General features: G+C 41.8%; 1 gene segment (V, D, J or C); it reads right to left on the bottom strand.

Moving 5' to 3' along the window:
- Positions 1 to 4,901: 4,901 nt before the first annotated feature.
- Positions 4,902 to 7,425, bottom strand: LOC132882191 (probable non-functional immunoglobulin kappa variable 6D-41). The segment is given in 2 exon segments: positions 4,902 to 7,146; positions 7,274 to 7,425. Coding segments are annotated over 2 exon segments (426 nt in total).
- Positions 7,426 to 21,440: the final 14,015 nt, after the last annotated feature.

Here is a 21,440-nt window from a genome sequence, read left to right as displayed (position 1 = left end):
TCCTCAGTTCGTTAGGTTCGGTTTTCTGTCACAGTCTTTCAAAACACAGTCTTTTCTGACTTATCCGAGGAACTGAAAAGTCTGACTTATCTGTAGAAACTGGGAGAAGAGAGATTTAACGTTACGCATCCAGCAGAGGGGGAGGAGGAGGAAGAGTTTGATGATGATGATGATGATGGTAGCAGCACCGGCGAGCCCTGCACGGACAGGGAGAAGTTTGCCTTCAAGCCGGCAGAAGGCACAGCACCCCGCCAGAGGGATTTCCACAGGTAAATACACATGCTTTAAACATTCATTTCAGTATCTATATGCTTATGTAATTAATATTATAGATGCTGATTTTCAGGTATGTTTCAGCTAACGACGCCCAGAAGTGAGGACACTGCAATCCCATCATCGCTGTCAGGCCATTGTGCCATGCTCAGTGATGAGGACAAGGACATCCCGACACCCCGTCCCACCACTCAGCAGGAGCAGGACAGCAGCTCGGAGTCAGAGTGTGTTTCAGTGCTCAAACTGTTGGGCTATTTAGTTGGGATTTTTTACAGTGTAATAAAATGCGTTATTCCCTTATACTCATGTTTTATTATTTGACGTTTGCATGGTAAATTAAACATATACTCAAATTACAACAGCAAATGAGGCGGTCTTCTTCCTTTCTACAATGCTACATGCTACACGATCGGTTCCTTGGTTCCTCCCCAATATATATACCCAGAGTCTTGCCCCTCATGTCGTGTGCAGGTCGCGTGTCGTGTGCAGGTCGTCACACATAGGGGTAGAAAGTGAGATTTACTTCTGTCTTGCGCGCCGCACAAATAGCAAGTGTGGAATACTTGTGTAGTATTTCTGAGGCACGTCACTCATACAATGACCGAGCGTCACTCATGCATCTTACTGTCATCACAAAAAAAAATCCCTACTAGCCGCACTGCTGACTTGGTTCAGGCGTACAAAAGGAATACGGGTCCTGTACGTAGTGTATGCGTTCTTGATTTGTCGCAAGACCCGTAGAATTTGCATGTGCAGGCCCAAAAGTCTCGACGGGCAGTTTGCAACCTTTTACGGCACTGAACACACGCAAGTGTCGCATAAGTCTCAAGCACGGTTTTGCCATTTTTTTTTACCGTAGACCGCCCGTAGCAGCACGTACAGCAGGTTCTGAGTGAGGCTTTAGGTTTCTCTTCCTCTTTCTCTCCCGCTACATCCTGTAGAGGGAGCTCTAACGTTCAATTTCCTCATTCCTAACCTTTTAAAGCTCGACTGAGTTTCTTCTGTCACTCGTGAAGTGAATAATCTTTTGCAAATTTTCTGTTTTTTTTCTTTTAGTGCATGACTTGTTCTCAATAAAATAATCAAAAACTAAATAATGTTTTGAAGTTTATTATTATTATTATTATTATTATTATTATTATTATTATTATTATTCATGTTGTTTTAAGTTTACCATGCATTACTCTGTAAACCTTGGTTGCATCTCCTTGTCCTTCCTCTTCCTCTTCCACCTCCTCTCTTGTCCTCTTCCTCTACCCTCGACAAGTGAACTGACCCCTGGCCTTTTGATCTGTTGGATTGGTGTGTGAATAATTTTGACTCCTGGGCCCTGTACTATGAACGGAGGTCAACCTACCCAGAAGTAACCCAGGGTTCCCCCGCTAAACCGGGGTTGACAAAACCTGCTGTAACCCCTTTTTGTTATATGTAACAATAGAGCACAGGTAACTAATGATCAATGATAAATCACTAGACCAGGATCAGAAGACACCGAATTCTTAAGAGCCAATACTCTGAATATCAATAATGACACAGACACAATATATTTAGAATATATGGCAACTTATAATGGAAAACTCACAGACCAGCTGTGTAATAATGTGTTGCAGCACACTATAAGAAAAATAACAAAAAAATAACAAAATAAAGATAAGGATAACAAAGATAACAAAGGCTGGCAAAACAATACCCCTCTTTTCCCTGAAGTCAGTTTATATCGTTGGGGCCCTTTTTTTTTTTTTTCAAAATCACTGTCGGTGTACCACCAGTTAATTTGCCCTACCCCACAGTCCGTGGACAAGGACTCCAAAAGATGATTGGATGCGGCTGCGTCCTCCCACTCAGATGGTGTTAGTAGCAGAGGATGGATGGACGTGGCTACGTCCTCCCGTTCAGATGATTAAAAAAAAAAAAACCTGACCTAGGGACAGGCCAGAGATCCAAATGTGTCGTTGCACTCATATTGACTGTATAAATTATATTTCACTGCAAAATCCTCCATGAATTTCCACTAATTAATGATAATGTTCTACATTAATCAGTTTAAACATGTTCTCAAAGGGTTCTGTTGTACAACAAAAATATATATATATCTAGTTCAAGTATTCATTTTATAGTCGTGTGACTGTAAATACATCCAACATGTCTCTCACAATTGTGTTCAATTACACAATTTAACCAATCAACCATTTACAAAAATGAAAAGAATGCTACGGAGTACTCCTTTAACTTTTACCATAACCACACTAAACATACAATAAACGATTCAGATTCAGCACCATATGACATAACTATCAGCAGGTTCACAATCAACTAAACATGTTTCAACTCACCGCTGAGCCAATGCATGTGCGAGCTTAATAGCATTCGCCCTGCAGACCCGCGAAATTCTCTCTCTCGGTTACAGTGATTCTCTCGGTCGCTCACGCTGCTCTACAAAGTTTATATTTAACAACATTTGCAGTCAGCAACTGTCTAACATCATCACGGATTATTTTTTTCCCTCCGTTTAACAATCATTTTCCTTTTCTCTCACCCAGTAGACGTCTCTCCGATGCAGCTAGCGCCAGACACTCGCATTCCGGCAGTTGTTTTTTTTTTTAAACACTTTTAAGCGTTACTTATTCCTTAATACAAAATCTACTTATTTATTGTACATAAAATAAATCATGAGTTATTTATTTGTTTATTTCAAAATAAAAAGTGAATTGTTTACTTTTATGGAAATTATTTTAAAGGGATATTTTTAATATTTGGAAGGCCTTATATCAAAGCCTAGGCTACACTGGTTATCTTGTTTGGGGTTAAACGGTACTACGACGCCAATTATGAAGTTGATTTGTTGAACCTGGTTTAACCTAATCAGGGTTAATGCACGTTCATGTTAAAGGGGAGGTTATCAGCGCAAATCACCACTGTTCACAATGGCACGGTCGCCGTACTTCACGGAGGAAGAATGCGCTGTCATAATGCAAAGCTACGAGGAGTTCAAAACAACATCTCATCTCATCTCATTATCTGTAGCCGCTTTATCCTTCTACAGGGTTGCAGGCAAGCTGGAGCCTATCCCAGCTGACTACGGGCGAAAGGCGGGGTACACCCTGGACAAGTCGCCAGGTCATCACAGGGCTGACACATAGACACAGACAACCATTCACACTCACATTCACACCTACAGTCAATTTAGAGTCACCAGTTAATCTAACCTGCATGTCTTTGGACTGTGGGGGAAACCGGAGCACCCGGAGGAAACCCACGCGGACACGGGGAGAACATGCAAACTCCACACAGAAAGGCCCTCGCCGGCCCTGGGGCTCGAACCCGGACCTTCTTGCTGTGAGGCGACAGCGCTAACCACTACACCACCGTGCCACCCCAAAACAACATTAAGAGCAAAATCTAACACAGCGGCTGCCAATAAGGAGCGGCAAGCATGTTGGCAACGAATTGCCGATCGGGTAAATGCGTAAGTACATTCTCCCTTCTACATGTTCCAGAACAGAAGTATAGGATGAGAGAAAGCTTCATGATCAATCACAAGTCACAGAAAATGGTCCTTTGACGTGGCCCCAGTCATATATAGCTTGTTTAATGTCCGAAAAATCCTGAATAAAATTTGGTATGGTAAATTCATGGAGTAGCCTACTTAAGCTGATATGTGCACAGAGTCACATGAATTAGGATGACTGACTGTTCAGTCCCTTTGATTAAGTTGGTGTATGTCCTGTGAACATTTCAGAGGCAACAGCAGTGCCAAACGCACCTGGCAACAGGTGAAAATAAAATATAAAAACATCATTCATAATGGGGTGTGTGTGCGCGTGCAAGCAAGCATTCATTTGCCTTTTATTTATTCAAGTTTTATCTGTTTGCCTAATAGTTCAAATTGTTTTGTATATAGTTTATAATGTAGTTGTGGGGCGGCACGGTGGTGTAGTGTTAGCGCTGTCGCCTCACAGCAAGAAGGTCTGGGTTCGAGCCCCGTGGCCGGCGAGGGCCTTTCTGTGTGGAGTTTGCATGTTCTCCACGTGGGTTTCCTCCGGGTGCTCCGGTTTCCCCCACAGTCCAAAGACATGCAGGTTAGGTTAACTGGTGACTCTAAATTGACCGTAGGTGTGAATGTGAGTGTGAATGGTTGTCTGTGTCTATGTATCAGCCCTGTGATGACCTGGCGACTTGTCCAGGGTGTACCCCGCCTTTCGCCCGTAGTCAGCTGGGATAGGCTTCAGCTTGCCTGCGGCCCTGTGGAACAGGATAAAGCGGCTAGAGATAATGAGATGAGATGTAGTTGTGTGATATTAATGATAATATTGTGGGAAAACTACTTTGCACGGATGTTCATTTAATTTATTCTATCGTCATTTTGTTTGTTCTATTTTTGTGTATTTTATTTATTTATGTTTGTCTAGTTGTATCTATTTTTCTAATAATAATATATTTTTTGCATTAATAGTTTGTTTTTTTGCTATTAAAATAATCTTGTGTTCTTGTTATAACTTTATCTATTTATCTGACTGTTTAGTTGTATCTATTTTTGTTACAATTTCAATATTTTTAATATAGAAAGTTTGTTTTTTTTCTATTAAAATGTTCTTGTGTGATAACTAGTTCTTGTTATATTTATTGTAGTTGTATCTATTTTGTATCTCAGACTTAAATATTTTTGTAAAACAAGTGTTTTTCTATAAAATATTCTTGCGTTCTTGATAACTATGTTCTTGAGTGGGTTCTTTTTTTTTTTTTTACAGAAAAGCCGTTCTGCATGGACATTCATTGAAGCCCTCATTGTTTTTTAATGGTTATTTATGAGCGTTTAGGGGTTACAATAATGTAAGTCTAGGTTGCTTTATATAAAAGGTATGTCCAGAAATATTGATGTCACTGTCTAAGCAGAGGGATCTGGCTTCTTTAGACGCTGTCTTCTTAAAACTGAATAAATATTTAAAAAGAGCCGAATGAGCCAGTCTTTTGAACGGCTCTTTTCAAAGAACGGATCACAAAGATGCGGATCCCATCAAAGAGCCATAAATCCCATCTCTAATCTGCGCTCCGATATCGCACGGGTCATCCAGGTATGCTGGCATTGTCTCTAGAGGAAATGTCGGTGGAGAGGTGGTGTTTAAAAAGGGTGTGGTTAATCGGAAACCTCGGGTTAACCAAGAACATAACCTGAGACGAGCAGGTTTGAGATGCAGCGTAAGTTGCCATGGCAGCATACCTCGGTTTGAACATAGCCAACTTTCGTAGTATGGGTTAATCGGGAAGTTACGCTGCACGTGATCAAGTTACTCTCGAAGTTACCCTGGTAAGCCAGAAAACCCGCTTCATAGTACAGGGCCCTGGTGTTTCCACCTGGGGAATTGTGTGATAATTGAGTTGGAGCTGTGATCGCTTGTGTTAATGATACTGAATGCCAGTGCTTTGTAAATGAGCACATGGTGCAGCCAGTGAGATACGAAGGGATTTGTGTGAAGAGTTTTTCAGAAAAAGTTCAGCAAATCTGAATCATGTGTGAAAACAGGGGAATCGAGTTTATCGCTTTGGGAAATAGCGCTATCTTTTGGTAGCTGGGGTCATGGATTTGGATGTTTAGTTAATAGGCCCAGTTACAGTGTGTCAGCGATCCAGAAAAACTGTAAACACACGTGACATCATGTGAATAATATGTGATAAATCAAACATAATCTGGTCATTTATATCTGGATTCCTGTTCATCTCCATGATTTATAATGATCCTCTCAGTGTTCTGGAAATCTAAATCTAGAGTTAACTCATTTGAAGTCATTTTTATGAACATAACAAACACAAAATCATTTGCACTAATTGGTATTTCCAGCCCCCAGCAGGGCAGTGACCCCCAGCGGTGATGCAGGGACCCAGTATAGGATGCAAACCAATGAAAACCTGATAGTTAATGATCATGCAGCTGGAATAAAAGGACATTTTGATGAGAGTTAAAGAGCGTTATTGTGTAATATTAGCTGCTGTGAGATCAAATCAGTGCAGAACTTTCACTTTTCTAAGCTTTGTGTTGCAACATGAAGATCAGTGAGATTTGGAGCTGATAGAGTTTTGCTCATATTCATGTGAAACGCTTGATAATCACCACCTCATTTTATTTACAATGAGATTGATTCACCCTCTGATCTCACAGAACTCCATAAAGTGACTGAATGTTTGGAGTTAACGTTCCACTCCGTGCTCGATCATGGAGCTCCATTTACAACTAAACTCTTTGTAGTTCAGCAGATAAACTCGGAATCACATCCATGAAATGTCTCAGTCAGTATTTCGGCCTCATCACAGGACTGAGACAGCTCTGTTCTACACACACTGCTTTCTTCCCTGTACATGCGACCTCTGGGGAAAATGATTCATGAACATGCTGTTAGCTTCCACTGCTACACTGTGTGTGTGTGTGTGTGTGTGTGTGTGTGTGTGTGTGTGTGTGTGTGTGCTGGATCATATTGTCCCCCTCAGCACCTGCAGGAGGTCCCAGCTGCAGCACTCACACACACCCAGGTTTTTGTACGATGCTTTAACACTGTGTGAACACATCACCACCACTATGGTAACTCTGACAGTAATAATCTCCAGCATCTTCAGTCTGGACTCCACTGATGGTCAGAGTGAAATCAGATCCAGATCCACTGCCACTGAAACGAGCTGGAATACCTGATACTCTTCTGTTAGCATATTTGATCAGGAGTTTAGGAGCTTCTCCAGCTTTCTGCTGATACCAGAATAATCTGTCATCTCCATCACTATCACGGTAAACAGCAGGACTGGTTTTATAGCTGATGGTGAGTGTGTCTCCTGGAGAAACAGATTTCACTGCAGGACTCTGAGTCACAGTCACCTGACCTCTGGATCCTGAAAAAAATAAGAAGAATAAATCCGTTCCCTTCATTAATAATGATGTTGAGGTTGAAGTTCATCTAGTCGGCCGACTTCCCATGGATTTGTCAGCTGAACAGTAGAAGATAAAGCATTGTGTTACCTCGAGCGCAGAGGGCCAGTGTGCAGATGAAGACGCTGATCAAACTCATGGTTGCTGTGGGTGAAGTCGCTGAGCAGCAGCTCTCAGTCATGAAGTGTTAAAGTCACAGGACTATAAACACTCGCAGAGCGCTGAAGCATGAGCTGATAATGCAAAGTGGATCCTCTCTCGATGGAAACGTGCGTGTGTGTGTGTGTGTGTGTGTGGGGTCACTGGAGTGTAACAGAGGTTTTTGTACGACGGCTTCATTAGAATGTATCACTGTGGTACACTTTCGGTGGGGGAACCAAACTCATCATCAGTAAGTTTCTCTTCTTTCTTTAAAATTCTACACATTAGTGAATTTATTTTTATTATTAATTTTATTATTGAATGAAGTTGAGAAAATTTGAAAATGAAAAAAAATCAGTTTTGTTTATGAAGTGCAGTTTGTAAAAATCAGTATCTGAAATATTACAGTACATTTATTTTATTGGTTGTTTGTTTGTTTGTTGATGTTAATGATTATATTTTACTGTTAAAAGTGAGAGAATAAATCCAGATGTTTGTGCTGTTTAAAGTCCCCCTGAGTTCAGCGTCTAGTGATTCATTTTCATTGAGTATCAACACCAGAATAAAGCTGATCAAAGTTCTCGTCGGTCCACGATGTAAAGAGTAACTAGTAAATGTTCTCCTGCTGCTGGAACTCATTTGTGCTGTTGCAGAGTTTCCAGTTTTGTCTCGACTGGAGTTCAGAGCATTTACAGAATCCACTCACTGAGTGTTTCAGTGCTGGAATACAGTGTGACTATTGGATGCAGTTACTGAATAGAACTGAGTGAACACTCAATCAGAAAGAAGATGGATTATGGTGTGGAGTTAAAGCTGATGGCTTCCACATGTTCTCTTTGTTTGTTAGTCAACATGAAACCAAACGGACTGATGTTTCTCCACTGAACCTTCTCCCAACCTGAAGCCCCCCATGTGTCTCTGTTCATTTAGAGTTAGGAACTGTTTTTATGTCTATGGGTAGAGTTTATAGATGCTGCTGAAGGTCATAGAAGTTTCCAGAAGTTTCTCCTGAACTGCAGTAATGTGAGAACAGTGTGGATCACTGCACTGATTACTGAACACACATGAATGTCTCCAGTCTGGACTCTTAATCAGCAGTAATGAGTAAATGTTGTGTAAGCGTGTGTAAACGTGTGTGTTTATTGTGTGTTTGTGGTCTCCAGCCGGTCCCACGGTGAAGCCCTCCGTGTCTCTGCTCCCTCCCTCCTCTCTGCAGCTGTCTGAGGGATCGGCCTCGCTGCTCTGCCTGCTGTCTGCCTACTCTCCACAGGGGGCGCTGGTGAGCTGGACAGTGGACGGCTCAGAGGTGAAGAACGGGGTTCTGACCAGCGCAGAAGAACACAAGAAGGACGGTTACACACGCAGCAGCACCCTGACCCTCAGCAAAGCACTCTGGGAAAAGGGGGAGGAGTTTGTCTGTACGGTCTCCCATGACGGCGTCAATCATCCGGTCACGTTCAGAAAGAGCCAGTGTGAAGTCTAACAGCTCCAAGATAGAATTTAACACTCAGCTGCTTACACATCCATCTACAATAGAGTTTCAGTTCTACACAATGCTGACATTTCTGTCTTTACTCTCTTCACTGTCCTGTTGCTCTTCCTGTAGTTTTGCTCTGCTGAAATAAAGCTTCATTTTGGACATTGTGTGTTCTTTTATTGGAGTTAATAGTCATTATCAGTGTGAGGAGAGAGTGTGTTTAGCTGGAGATTCAGTGCTGTGTGTTGTGCTTCAGTGAGTTTGGCTGAAGGAAGTTGAACATCTGGTGAAAGTGCTGCTCTATTCTGGGAGAAAGAGGATCACTCAGCCGTCTCCATGTAAATCTCTCGCTCACTTCACTCATCTTTCAGTTTTACTGGTTAAAACTGACTCCTTCTGTTTCGCTTTATTGAACTCAATTTGCTATCAAAACTGGACCCAGAACTCAACCTGCTCTGGTTCTAGCTACAACTCTTATTTTGTTTGATTAAGTACCGATTTTCACAAGTGTTTTAAATCTATGGGACATTCAGGTACAGATTTAAAGTCCCCTTAATCGTATCCATGTGACAGTCTCCATCTTGTCTCTAGAGGTCCATTCAGATCACACACTGTCCCAGTTAAACAGGGCGTCCACACGCATCCATTACTGACCCACTTCATTTTAGCAGATGATACACAAATTAATATTTCCACTGAACCACATGTGAATCTGTTCTCTGATTGCAAGAGTTTATCAAATCAGGGTCAAATCCTGCATGAAGGAAAACATGTGAAATAAACTCCTCTTATTTTGGAGAATATTTAAACTCCACAGAGATTCCTGTGTGTATGTTTTTGTTTAGTTTGTTGGAAAATCCACATAATTTCCCCCAAAAAACAGCTCACTCACACACAATGCACTCCAATGGGACGGGCACTGCTGAGCCCCTGGGCGATGCCCACATGGCTGTAGATTTTATTGCAGTTACAAAAACACAACTCAAACTTGATTCACAGACAGTGCACAACTCTGACAATCACACACTCAGATAACAACAAGGAATATTCAGGAAACGAGTCTTATCTAGGAGAAAAGAACACAATGCGCCCAAGATGGTAGCTGTGTAGATCAGACATGTTTGGTCTAACTCCATCAGGAACGCTGGAGCTCGGGGGTGTCGTGGCTCAGGTGGTTAAGGCGCCATACCATGAATGCGGGCGACCCGGGTTCGATTCTGGCCCAAGGTCATTTCCTGATCCCTTCCCGCTCATTTCCTGTCTCTACACTGTCCTATCCAATAAAGGTGCAAAAAGCCCAAAAAAATATCTTAAAAAAAAAGGAACGCTGGAGCTCATGTGGTAATACAAGCAGCAATCTTATTTTATTATTTTGGGAAGAAAAAAAAAACCTGATGACAAAGAAGAAATTGGAAGCTGTCTCCTTTCTGTTCTGTCTATGGGCTGAAAGAAGGGGAAAAAAAAACAAGCTGTTGCCTCATCTATACTTACAGTGATATGCAAAAGTTTGGGCACCCCTGGTGAAAATTGATGTTACTGTGAACAGTTAAGCAAGTTGAAGAGGAAATGATCTCCAAAAGGCATAAAGTTAAAGATGACTCATTCCCTTTATATTTTAAGCAAAAACATTTTTTTTTTATTTTCATCTTTTACATTTTCAGAATGACAAAAAAGGAAAAGGGCACGAAACAAAAGTTTGTCTCACAGTCAGGGGACTGTGAAGGCCATGGAAAAACCTTCAGCTTGTGTCTCTTGAGGTATTCCATTGTAGATTTTGAGGTGTGTTTTGGATCATCGTCTTATTGTAGGACCCATCCACTTTTTAACTTCAACTTTTTTACAGATGGTGTGATGTTTGCTTCCAGAGTTTGCTGGTATTTATTCGAATCCATGCTTCCCTCGACCAATGAAATGTGCCCTGTGCCACTGGCTGCAACACAACCCCAAAGCATGATCGATCCACACCCATGTTTCAGAGTTGGAGAGGTGTTCTTTTCCTGGAATTTGACACCCTTTTTTCTCCAAACATGCCTTTGCACATTGTGGCCAAAAAGTTCTATTTTGATTTCATCAGTCCACAGGACTTGTTTCCAAAATGCATCAGGCTTATTTAGATGTTCATTTGCAAACTTCAGATGCTGAATTTTGTGGCTAGGATGCAGGAACGGTTTTCTTCTGATGACTCTCCCATGAAGGTCATATTTGTTCTGGTGTCGCTGCATAGTAGAACAGTTCACCACCATTCCAGGGCCTGCTAAATCTTTCTGAAGGTCTTTTGCAGTCAAACAGGGGTTTTTATTTGCCTTTCTAGCAATCCAATGAGCAGTTCTTTCAGAAACTTTTCTTCATCTTCCAGACCTCACCTTGATCTCCACTGTTTCTGTTAACTGACATTTCTTAATAACATTACGATCTGAGGAAACAGCTACCTGAAAACACTTTGCTACATTCTTGTAGTCTTCTCCTGCTTTGTGAGCATCAATTATTTTATTATTCAGAATGTGAGGGAGTTGCTTAGAGGAGCCCATGGCTGTTGATTTTAGGGACAAGTTTGAGGAGTCAGAGAATTTATACACCTTTGAAATCTGCATCATCTGACCTTTCCTAATGAAGCATTTGAACAAGCCACAGCTCAATAAGCTAATTAAGGTCTGGAACCTTGGTAAAAGTTACCTGAGAACTCAAGTGTATTGGGGTGCCCAAACTTTCGCATGGTGTTCCTTTTCTTTTTTCACTCTCCAGTTGTACAAAACAAAAATAATACACAAATCTTGCAGAAAATGCTGAAAAGAAATGTGTCGTTTTTACCTTTATGCCTTTTGGTGATCAGTTTATCTTCTGCTCACTTAACTATTCACAGTAACAGACATTTTCAGTAAGGGTGCCCAAACTTTTGCATGCCACTGTATTTTTCGAGGCTACATACATTATATTAGTATGAAGAACTTCAAATTTATTAAATTTATACCCAGGTTTTTGTGTTACACCTAGATAATCATAATAAATAACCGCGACGCCTCCTCCTCTGCCAGTTAGACGAGGTTGGTGTACTGTATATAACTGTATCCAGGAGGACTCGCTTCATTTAATGCTATATATTCATTTGGCTTAATCCATGTTTCAGTTAAACAAAGTACATTAAACTCCTGATCAGTAATGAGTTCATTAACCATTAGCGCTTTAGATGTAAATGCATTACTGTCTGGATGTTCCAATAGGTGCATAAACAAGCTCCAGTTAGTTCAAAATGCAGCAGCAAGAGTCCTTACTAGAACTAGAAAATATGACCACATCACGCCTGTCTTATCCACACTGCATTGGCTCCCAATAAAATTTCGTATTGATTATAAAATACTACTATTGACCTTTAAAGCACTAAATGGTCTCACACCACAGTACCTGAGTGAACTTCTGCTCCTCTATGACCCGCCACGCCTACTTAGATCAAAAGGTGCAGGCTATCTGCTGGTACCTCGTATAGTGAAGGCTACATCAGGGGGCAGAGCCTTTTCTTACAAAGCCCCACTGTTATGGAACAGCCTTCCAAGTAATGTTCGAGAATCAGACACAGTCTCAGCATTTAAGTCTAGGCTGAAAACATATCTGTTTAGTCAAGCCTTTTGTTAATGGTGTTTATGAGGTAAAGGAGTAGATCTGGAGGGTCCTCAGACATAGAGTGTTTTGGTAAACTGGGATGTATGGATGCTGTCAGTCCCCACTTGCTTGCTCACTCGAGTTTGTTGACGGTGTAGTGGCTGGCTGCTTTATGTCCCGGGGCTCCCCCATGCCTGTGTTACCTTCTGGCTCTCTCCTTTTAGTTATGCTGTCATAGTTAGTTGCCGGAGTCCCTGTTTGTACTCGGTGCAATATGTATACTGTTCCTACTTATTCAGGTGACATTGGGCATACCTAACCACCTGTGTTTTCTTTCCCTCCCCACCACCCCAAATCTGTCCCTCTGAGTTACATGGAGTCAACAGGAAATCTTTTGGTGGAGACCTAGACTGGCTATCATAGCCTGCAGGGAATCGGCCGTCAGACATTCTGTCGCATGTCCCAGACCCGGCGAAATGTAACTGAATTGTCTGGGCCAGCCCTAAGGGTCCCATCTGCATCTCATCATTGCTGAGGAGTGTGCTCCCATCACCCAATCAAGCATCCAGCCAAAGCAGGTCATGATATATTTTACCATATTAACATGCCATTGTTGAGTCTTATGCCTGATGTAAAGACTCTGGTCTCTGCGAGCCTACCACACAGATTTAATACTTGTCATTTTTAGGGCATACCTAACAACCTGTGTTTTCTTTCTCCCCCCCCCCCCCATCTGTCCCTCTGAGTTACATGTTGATCCTGGGATTGAGATGCTGGCCTCTTCTGCCCCTCGGACCTGCTTGATCCATCCTGGTGCCCTGTGTCTGGTCAGAGTTTTATCGCACTGCTCCTGTGAAGGATGGCCCCATGAGGACAGTTGAGGGTTATACCTGTTAAAACTGTTAATATTATAGTCAGGCTGTCTGTTGTTGCCCAAATGAGGTTGGGTTCCCTTTTGAGTCTGGTTCCTCTCGAGGTTTCTTCCTCATGTCATCTGAGGGAGTTTTTCCTTGCCACTGTCGCCACAGGCTTGCTCATTGGGGATAGATTAGGGATAAAATTAGCTCATGTTTTAAGTCATTCAAATTCGGTAAAGCTGCTTTGCGACAATGTTTATTGTTAAAAGCACTATACAAATAAACTTGATTTGATTTGATTTGATGTAAGAGATCTAATATTTAATAGCGCCACCTTTAGATCAAAGGTGCTGGCAGCGGCTGTACAGTCAGTATGATCTAATTTTATATTGATTAGGTTACTGGAACAAACTCTCTTAATATTTCTACTTTTTTCTTGAGCTTGGGGAACAGACACAGCCTCGATGTAGTGGACCCTGAGTGACGACTCTGTGCAGCTAGTAGACAGTCGGTTTAGCCTGTTCGTCTGCTCCCTGGCCTTGGCTCTGGATTGTCAGAAATTAACTAGGCCTGTTCTGAGACTATGACCTATGCTGCAGGAAATGAGAGCAGCACCTTCCCGAGTGGGATGGATACCATCCCGCCCTAACAGGCCAGTAGTGCCCTCAAAAAGTCCAGTGTTAGTTGTTCATCTCCACATGCCAGTTCACTGAGAATCTCTGGATGAAGACCTTGGCAAAATACAGCTTTCAGTGCTAGATCATTCCATCTGCTGGCTGCCACTAGCGTTCTGAAGTCCAGGGCATATTCAGCAACTCCTCTGGATTCCTGCGATATGGTGAGCAAACTTTCTCCGACTTCAGTTCCCTCAGGTTCGTGGTCAAACACCCTTGAACAATGTGAGGAAATGTTCATATACAGTCATATGCTCACTGCCATTTTTCCAAATGGCGCATGCTCATTGTAATACCTTGATGACAGAAATTTAGCAATCTTGTGTTTGTCAGAGAGGCATAGTGGAGAAGTACATGGAGCACTGAAGTAAGAATCCCTTACAGGTGATTGCATTCCCCGGCATATTTTTCCAGAATGGGGAGTTGCAACGCAGGACGGGGAGAAGACTCAGGCCACGTTAGGAAGGCCTGCAACCTCACAGTTGCGAGTTGTGCCATTCGGGTGTTGAGGTCTGCAAGCATCTGTTGATGTTCTCCTAGAAGTCGTCCTTGAGCATTCAATGCAGTTTGCTTCTCCTCTTCTGCTACATCCATAATAGGTGAAGTATCCTGTCTGAGTGCAGGCACTTACGGATGTATGTGCAGGGGTGAGTGGGACGGAAACTGGTAACAAAGCCAAATCGTGAGACAGGAAGCACAGTCAGATAGCAGGCAAGGGTCAGTCAATCAGCAAACAGGGCAATAGAGGCGAGACAGGTTGAGCTTGAGCTTCTTTGAGGGATGCTCCCACTCGAAGTGATTTGGCATCCTATAAGGATTGGAACTACTAGTTCTCATATTTTGACCAAGCACACACACTAAATACGACTTTCTTTTTTTCCCCCAAAATTAAATTTTTATTTCTTTTTCAATAATAAACTTGGGCGGCACGGTGGTGTAGTGGTTAGCGCTGTCACCTCACAGCAAGAAGGTCCGGGTTCGAGCCCCGTGGCCGGTGAGGGCCTTTCTGTGTGGAGTTTGCATGTTCTCCCTGTGTCCGCATGGGTTTCCTCCGGGTGCTCCGGTTTCCCCCACAGTCCAAAGACATGCAGGTTAGGTTAACTGTTGACTCTAAATTGAGCGTAGGTGTGAATGTGAGTGTGAATGGTTGTCTGTGTCTATGTGTCAGCCCTGTGATGACCTGGCGACTTGTCCAGGGTGTACCCCACCTTTCGCGCGTAGTCAGCTGGGATAGGCTCCAGCTTGCCTGTGACCCTGTATAACAGGATAAAGCGGCTAGAGATAATGAGATGAGATAATAAACTTATAAATGTCATCATGTAGTAGTAGATAACTTTATTGTCCCCGAGGGGCAGTTGGGATTGCAGCATAATCACAAGGCACTTCATGACAGAATGTTAAACATATAACACAACACATAGTACAGACATCAGACATGAACAAAAATAACATAACATTCATCACGCCTACAATGCACTATGCACCATTGGGTATGGCCAAACCAGTTGGACGTCTAGCTACTTCAACTGATTTAAGGCTTTTATGGCTTGTGGTACAAATGAAAATTTGGATCTGTTCTTAGTCAGAAAGGGTGAGCAAAAATGACGCCTAGATGGCAGTAGTTTAAAAAAAAGAGGCGAAAGGGTGTGTGAAGTCACAAGCAATATTATTTGCCTTTATCACCAGTCTATCTTTATAAATTTGTTCTATTCTTGGTAAAGTGCTGGTAGCTGGAGATCCAGGTGACCATCTTTTTCTTCTAAATCCAGGTTGTTTTTTGTTAAATAGTTTGTTTTTTGCAAAACCAATTTAGGCGATTAGTGACCATCTCATCTCATCTCATTATCTCTAGCCGCTTTATCCTTCGACAGGGTCGCAGGCAAGCTGGAGCCTATCCCAGCTGACTACGGGCAAAAGGCGGGGTACACCCTGGACAAGTCATCACAGGGCTGACACAGAGACAACCATTCACACCTAGAGTCACCAGTTAACCTAACCTGCATGTCTTTGGGGGAAACCAGAGGAAACCCACGTGGACACCATGCAAACTCCACACAGAAAGGCCCTTGCCGGCCCCGGGGCACGAACCCAGGACCTTCTTGCTGTGAGGCGACAGTGCTAACCACTACACTACCGTGCCGCCCATTAGTGACCATTCTTTCAAGAATTTACAAAAGTTTTAATTAAGCATTAATTCATTAAAGGTGCCCTTCCACCAAAAACATTTAATACTGGCTCTTTTTGAAATACCATATTTCACTCCGAGTTGCATATGCATGCTGCATGTGAAAATGTAATTCTACTCCCATTCCCTGTATTAGCTTATGAAAAAAAATAGTCGGAAAAAACGAGCGAATCTGAAAAAGCCCTACAAACTTACATCACTTCGAAAATTAGCATTCATGACCTCGCCCACCTTGGCTTGCGACCACCCATGGGAACAAAGTTCGGATTTAAGCGCGAGGAGAGATAGCAGAGCCCATCTCGTCAGTAGCTAACAAAGAGGACCTAACAGCAAGTTGAAAACATGTCTGAACAAGTTCGTGCCTGTGTTATTTGTGGCAGTAACACATCAACATTGCATGTTTGGGGAGGCTGGGACCTCCCCTGCACAAGTTACGAGCGTTCAAAGTCAGGCTGGAGCCGCCGATAGAAATTAAACCTAAGCGTAGCGCTGTGGCTCGCCTCGGGGCGAATTACGTCTCGAGGTGCGGGGCTAGCCCGCCCTGGCAGCACTGGTTCATTGGGGAGAGGGCAGAGGTCTCTGGCTGCCAAGTTTGGGGAGGCTGGGACCTCCCCTGCCCGAGTTACGAGCATCCAAAGTCGGGCTGTAGCCGCTGACAGAAACGAAACCAAAGCGGAGCAACGTTGCAAGATAGAAGAGCTGAAGAAGAAATGGTTGGAATTAATCTTTGGAACACCACCAGCAAAGTATAATGCAATGTTAGTACTGTTTTCTGATCATTTCAACCACAGTGACATTTCAAACTTCAGTGCCTTCAGTAGTGGTTTTGCTTCAAGGTTGTTTTTAATACCTGGATCTGTCGACCACCAGCTCACAAGCTGTAAGTAAAACATGAACTTTTTGTTTGAAGGTTTTTGTTACAAAATAGCATGTTCATATTCTCCACATTAGCACGCATGACATGGTCACAAGCTCGGCAGGGATGAGAGTTTTCCGCTTTTCGGCAGATTTCCGCTTTTTCTGAGTAAAAAACGACCTTTTTATTTTATGCCAAATCCGTTGAGAATTTTTTTTATTAATTTTGGGGGGTTGGGGTATGTTCCTTCATGCTGTTCAAACTTTATTAACTCCAACGATGTTTACACATTATTTGTAAGTTGCCATCTTTAGTCTCATTTAAATCTCATTGAATGTGATGTAAAATTCGTGTTATCTACATTGTTATTGGTCAAAACATCGATGTCGAGACCATAATAGCCAATCAAAACAGTTTTTACAAAGACATCCACATCTGCTTGTTCTGACCCACTGGAGGTAGCGTCACAGTGCTGTTAGCCAATCAGAGGTAACACGTTTACATGTCATGAATATTAATGAGTAAGAGCTGAAATCCTGTCGTTCTCCCGCCACCCCTCCACCAAACTGGAACAGCCTGAAACAGGAGAACCACAGCATTTTTTTCACCAAAACCGGCTCACAGGGCATTCATTCATACCATACCTGTCAACTTTGAGGTTTGAAAAAAAGGGATATTTCCCAGATTTTAACTCAAAATAAGGGAAAATTTCGGAAAGTCGAACTTTCTGAAAATTTCAGAAAGTCGGTAATCGAACTGACTTTTCTTCACAAAATTAAATTCGTCCTGCCATTTGGGCAAGTAGCGGCAATACACCTTTTTTGGTTTTGCCTCGCTCCTTTCTTTATTCATGTCTCTAGTCTCGCCATCTACTGAAACTCGCTCCCTGAGGAAAGAATTATGACCATCTTTTAGTTTTGTGAGAAGTTCTGAGCAGTGACCTTGGTCAGACCATAGATTTACATAGAAGACTAGATGCCTCGTCCCCGTTGCCCGTCAACGAAGTCGAACGTCTGCACGTGGCGGCCATCTTACCTCAGACAGCTGGCTTACCCATTACATTGTGTTGGTAGCGATATGTACTTTTCAGATGACTGTAACTTTCTCAAATTTCAATCAATATTCAAACGGTTTGGTTTGTTATAAAAAAAAAACAAACGGAAGTATGTATTTATGATATTAATGATGAATAATCATTTTATGTTTTAAAAAAATATGCATAGCTTGGCGAAAATATTTCAGTATACAACAGACTGTAAGACAGGATGCATGCTGAAATTCCTCTGCTGTGAGAAGCCTAACACTGCATACTTATGGATAACTGCGGCCTTAGGACAAATAACCATACAATTTATTTCCAATTTTTAGTGAAAATATTTTTACATGTGATAGGGCCGTAGGGGAAGCTAAAGTTAAATAAACAGCTTACTCACTTCTGAAACTTCAGAAATACTTCATGCACCTCAAAAACTTAATGCACTCACATCATAGCATAATAAAAAATGTAAACTCACATCATAGCATAATAACAAATGCACTGCCCGAGTAAGTAATAGTATAAAACAGTGACAGTGACTCACGGTAGTTTGTGACAAAAAAAGCATTTAATTAATCACATGTGGTTATACTTCCAAGGATAAAAAGATATCTTTACATTTACAAAAAGAACATTCAAAGCTGATTATCATGTCAAAGTCAATATATGTTAGCACAGAAGATTGAAATTTCATTTGACGAGGCTCCAATGTGCAGTTAAAATAAAACTAAACATACTGATATAAACACCTACAATTAAAACACACACAGACACACACATTATCTTGTCATCAAAGTCAGTACTTTGATTTCCTGTAAATCATAATGTGAGTGCTGGGCTGTGCTTGCGTAAGTCTTCATACCCCTTGTCTGTGGTAAGATGGCCGCCCTGTGCGGACGTTCTGGAATACGCGGTGAGGAATCTAGTCTTCTATGTAAATCTATGGGTCAGACTAGCGCTATGGTTCTGACAGTCTTCTTCACAGACATGCAATTAAAATCAATGTGTAATTACTAGACTGCCACCTGCTGTACTGGAGAGGGCGGGGACGTGAATTCATGGCCCGACTTCCTGCTGTAAACTCCTGTCAGAGGCGCGTCATGAATTCTGGACCTACCGACTTTTATATAATGTGAAAATACGGGATATTTTCGGGAAAATAAAAAAACGGGAAGACAGCGGGAAATAAGTCAAAATAAGGGATTTCCCGGGAAAAACGGGAGGGTTGACAGTAGGGCTGTAACGATATGCGTATTGAAATCGAAATCGCGATATGCAGAGCCACGATCCGTATCGCGATACAAGAAGGCAGAATCGCGGTACACCCTTTCAAACTTCTCCTCAGCCCAAAAACAGAGGCACTTCCAAACTTCAATTTATGAATACTTTACTTTTTATTTAAATTACATTTTAAACTTACTTAAATTACTTTTATTTTTTTTATATCTATTAGTAAGTCATTTTTTCGCCGACCTGCGACAATCTTCTGCGAGTCACGCAACGTCCACACTCGCCACTGGCAGAGCATTCAATTCTTTTAAGCGGTCGCCATTCTGGTTGCGACGCGGGGAGCGAATCTGTAAACAAGCAGCTCATTGGCTGGCTAGGTGTGCCACAAGCCAATCACAATCACTTGAGCAGAAAGGCATGCAGTGTTGCCAGATTGGGCAGGTTTAGGTGCTTTTTGGCTGGTTTTGAACATATTTTGGGGTGGAAAACGTTAGCAATATCTGGCAACACTGAAGGTATGTCTGCTTGGGCGGAAGCCTTCTGCGGCAGTTACATTTTGACATGCAAGCAATGTTTCACCATAAAAATTCCGTAATTTCCATCTGTTTTCTGCGATCACAGAAAATCATTGGCCCTATGAGAGTGAGACAGTGAGAGAGCCCCCCCCCCAAAAAAATATTAACGGATTTACACGATTTGGAAAAATGACTTTTTCAGAACCGAAAAAACCAGAGCTTCCGGCTCAACAGTATTATTTTGAGAAATAAAACAATCTTTGGATATACATTTGTTCATTTTTGCATACATATTACTCATTCTCTGCAGTGGTCTGAATTATTTGTTATTAAATAGTTAATGTAAGTAAGTAAATGTTAATAAGTCAAATTTACTACTTTTAAAAAAAACATTAAAAAAAAATCGTGGGCGTATCGAATCGTGGGTCAAAAATCGCGATACGAATCGAATCGTGAGTTGGGTGTATTGTTACAGCCCTAGTTGACAGGTATGATTCATACTTGAGACCACCGCACAATTAATGAAAAAATGATGCAATGACACCTTTAAGAGCATAAAACAGCATTAATTTTTACAGTTAATCCTTCAGCTGGTATATCTAGTTTTTTGAAACATGAGTAAGAAATGCCTTTATGGACTGGTGTAACCCAGTTGAGAAACAGGGTTAAAAAAAACAAGAATAATAAATAGTTGATAAGTAGTATAATCAGAATAATTGGTAAAATAGCATAATAAATAGTCACGATCTTGAGTAAACATTTCATAATAGATGTGTAGTCATTGTTAAAAACCTAACTTTGATGTGATTAGTATAGACTACTTTTATTCTGAAAAGTTACGGTCAGGTAACTCGTGAGGTCTTTTATTTTGACGTGTCTAGAGTTCACTCGCACCTCACGTGAGCACTGACTATCGTTCAGTCAGCGAGCGCGGTTGGAAGAGTGAGTCACGTTTGAAACCACCATTTTCTGTTGCCCGTAACGGAGCGAGAAACTCTTGAAAAAGTATTTATAAGTTGGAAATACTGCTAAGTTTTCTTTTTGGGAGCCTCAAGCAACCTTGCTGTGAATGCTGAGCTGTTTTGGTGAAGTGAAGTGCTGAATTCCGTCGAGTTTCTTTGTGTCGGTCAGACAATCTGTTTCTGTTACGGTTTAAATTGCTCAGGTCGTATGTCCCATTTACTGGTAAATACTTCGGTGTAAGATGATAAATGTACGTTTCTTTTGTTGTTATTTGTAGTGTGAATGATAAATGTAAAGTTGTAAGGTGAACGGGAGACATTTGTTGACGTGAGCCGTGTTTGAAATTAAGTCTAAGGGTTGAGCACAATTCCAAAGTACATTTGAGGTAAAAAAGATTGACAGGGTTCCTACACAGTATGGAAAAGTATGGAATTTGATTTTAGTATTTTCCAGGTCTGGAAAAGTATGGAAAATGGAAATTAGGGTATGGAGAAATGTGTTTCCAGACCTTTGCCGCTACATAGTAAAATGAAGCTCAACATTCCGACATTCAGTTGAATTTTGCCAAAGAAATGTGTTGAAATACGGAGGGAGGGAAACGGGTGTTCTGTTGTACTGGCATGCGCTCCGCCACACCCCCTGAACCTGCTTGCTTCTTGCAAGACTTTGGACAAGACGCAGGAAAACCCCCTGCTACAAAACGCCTCTTGAACACGCGTGAACACACAT

The sequence above is a fragment of the Neoarius graeffei genome, chromosome 2, assembly GCF_027579695.1.
Source record: "Neoarius graeffei isolate fNeoGra1 chromosome 2, fNeoGra1.pri, whole genome shotgun sequence".
In the NCBI taxonomy this organism is placed as follows: Eukaryota; Metazoa; Chordata; class Actinopteri; order Siluriformes; family Ariidae; genus Neoarius; species Neoarius graeffei.
This window is presented reverse-complemented; position numbering and strand designations above follow the sequence as displayed.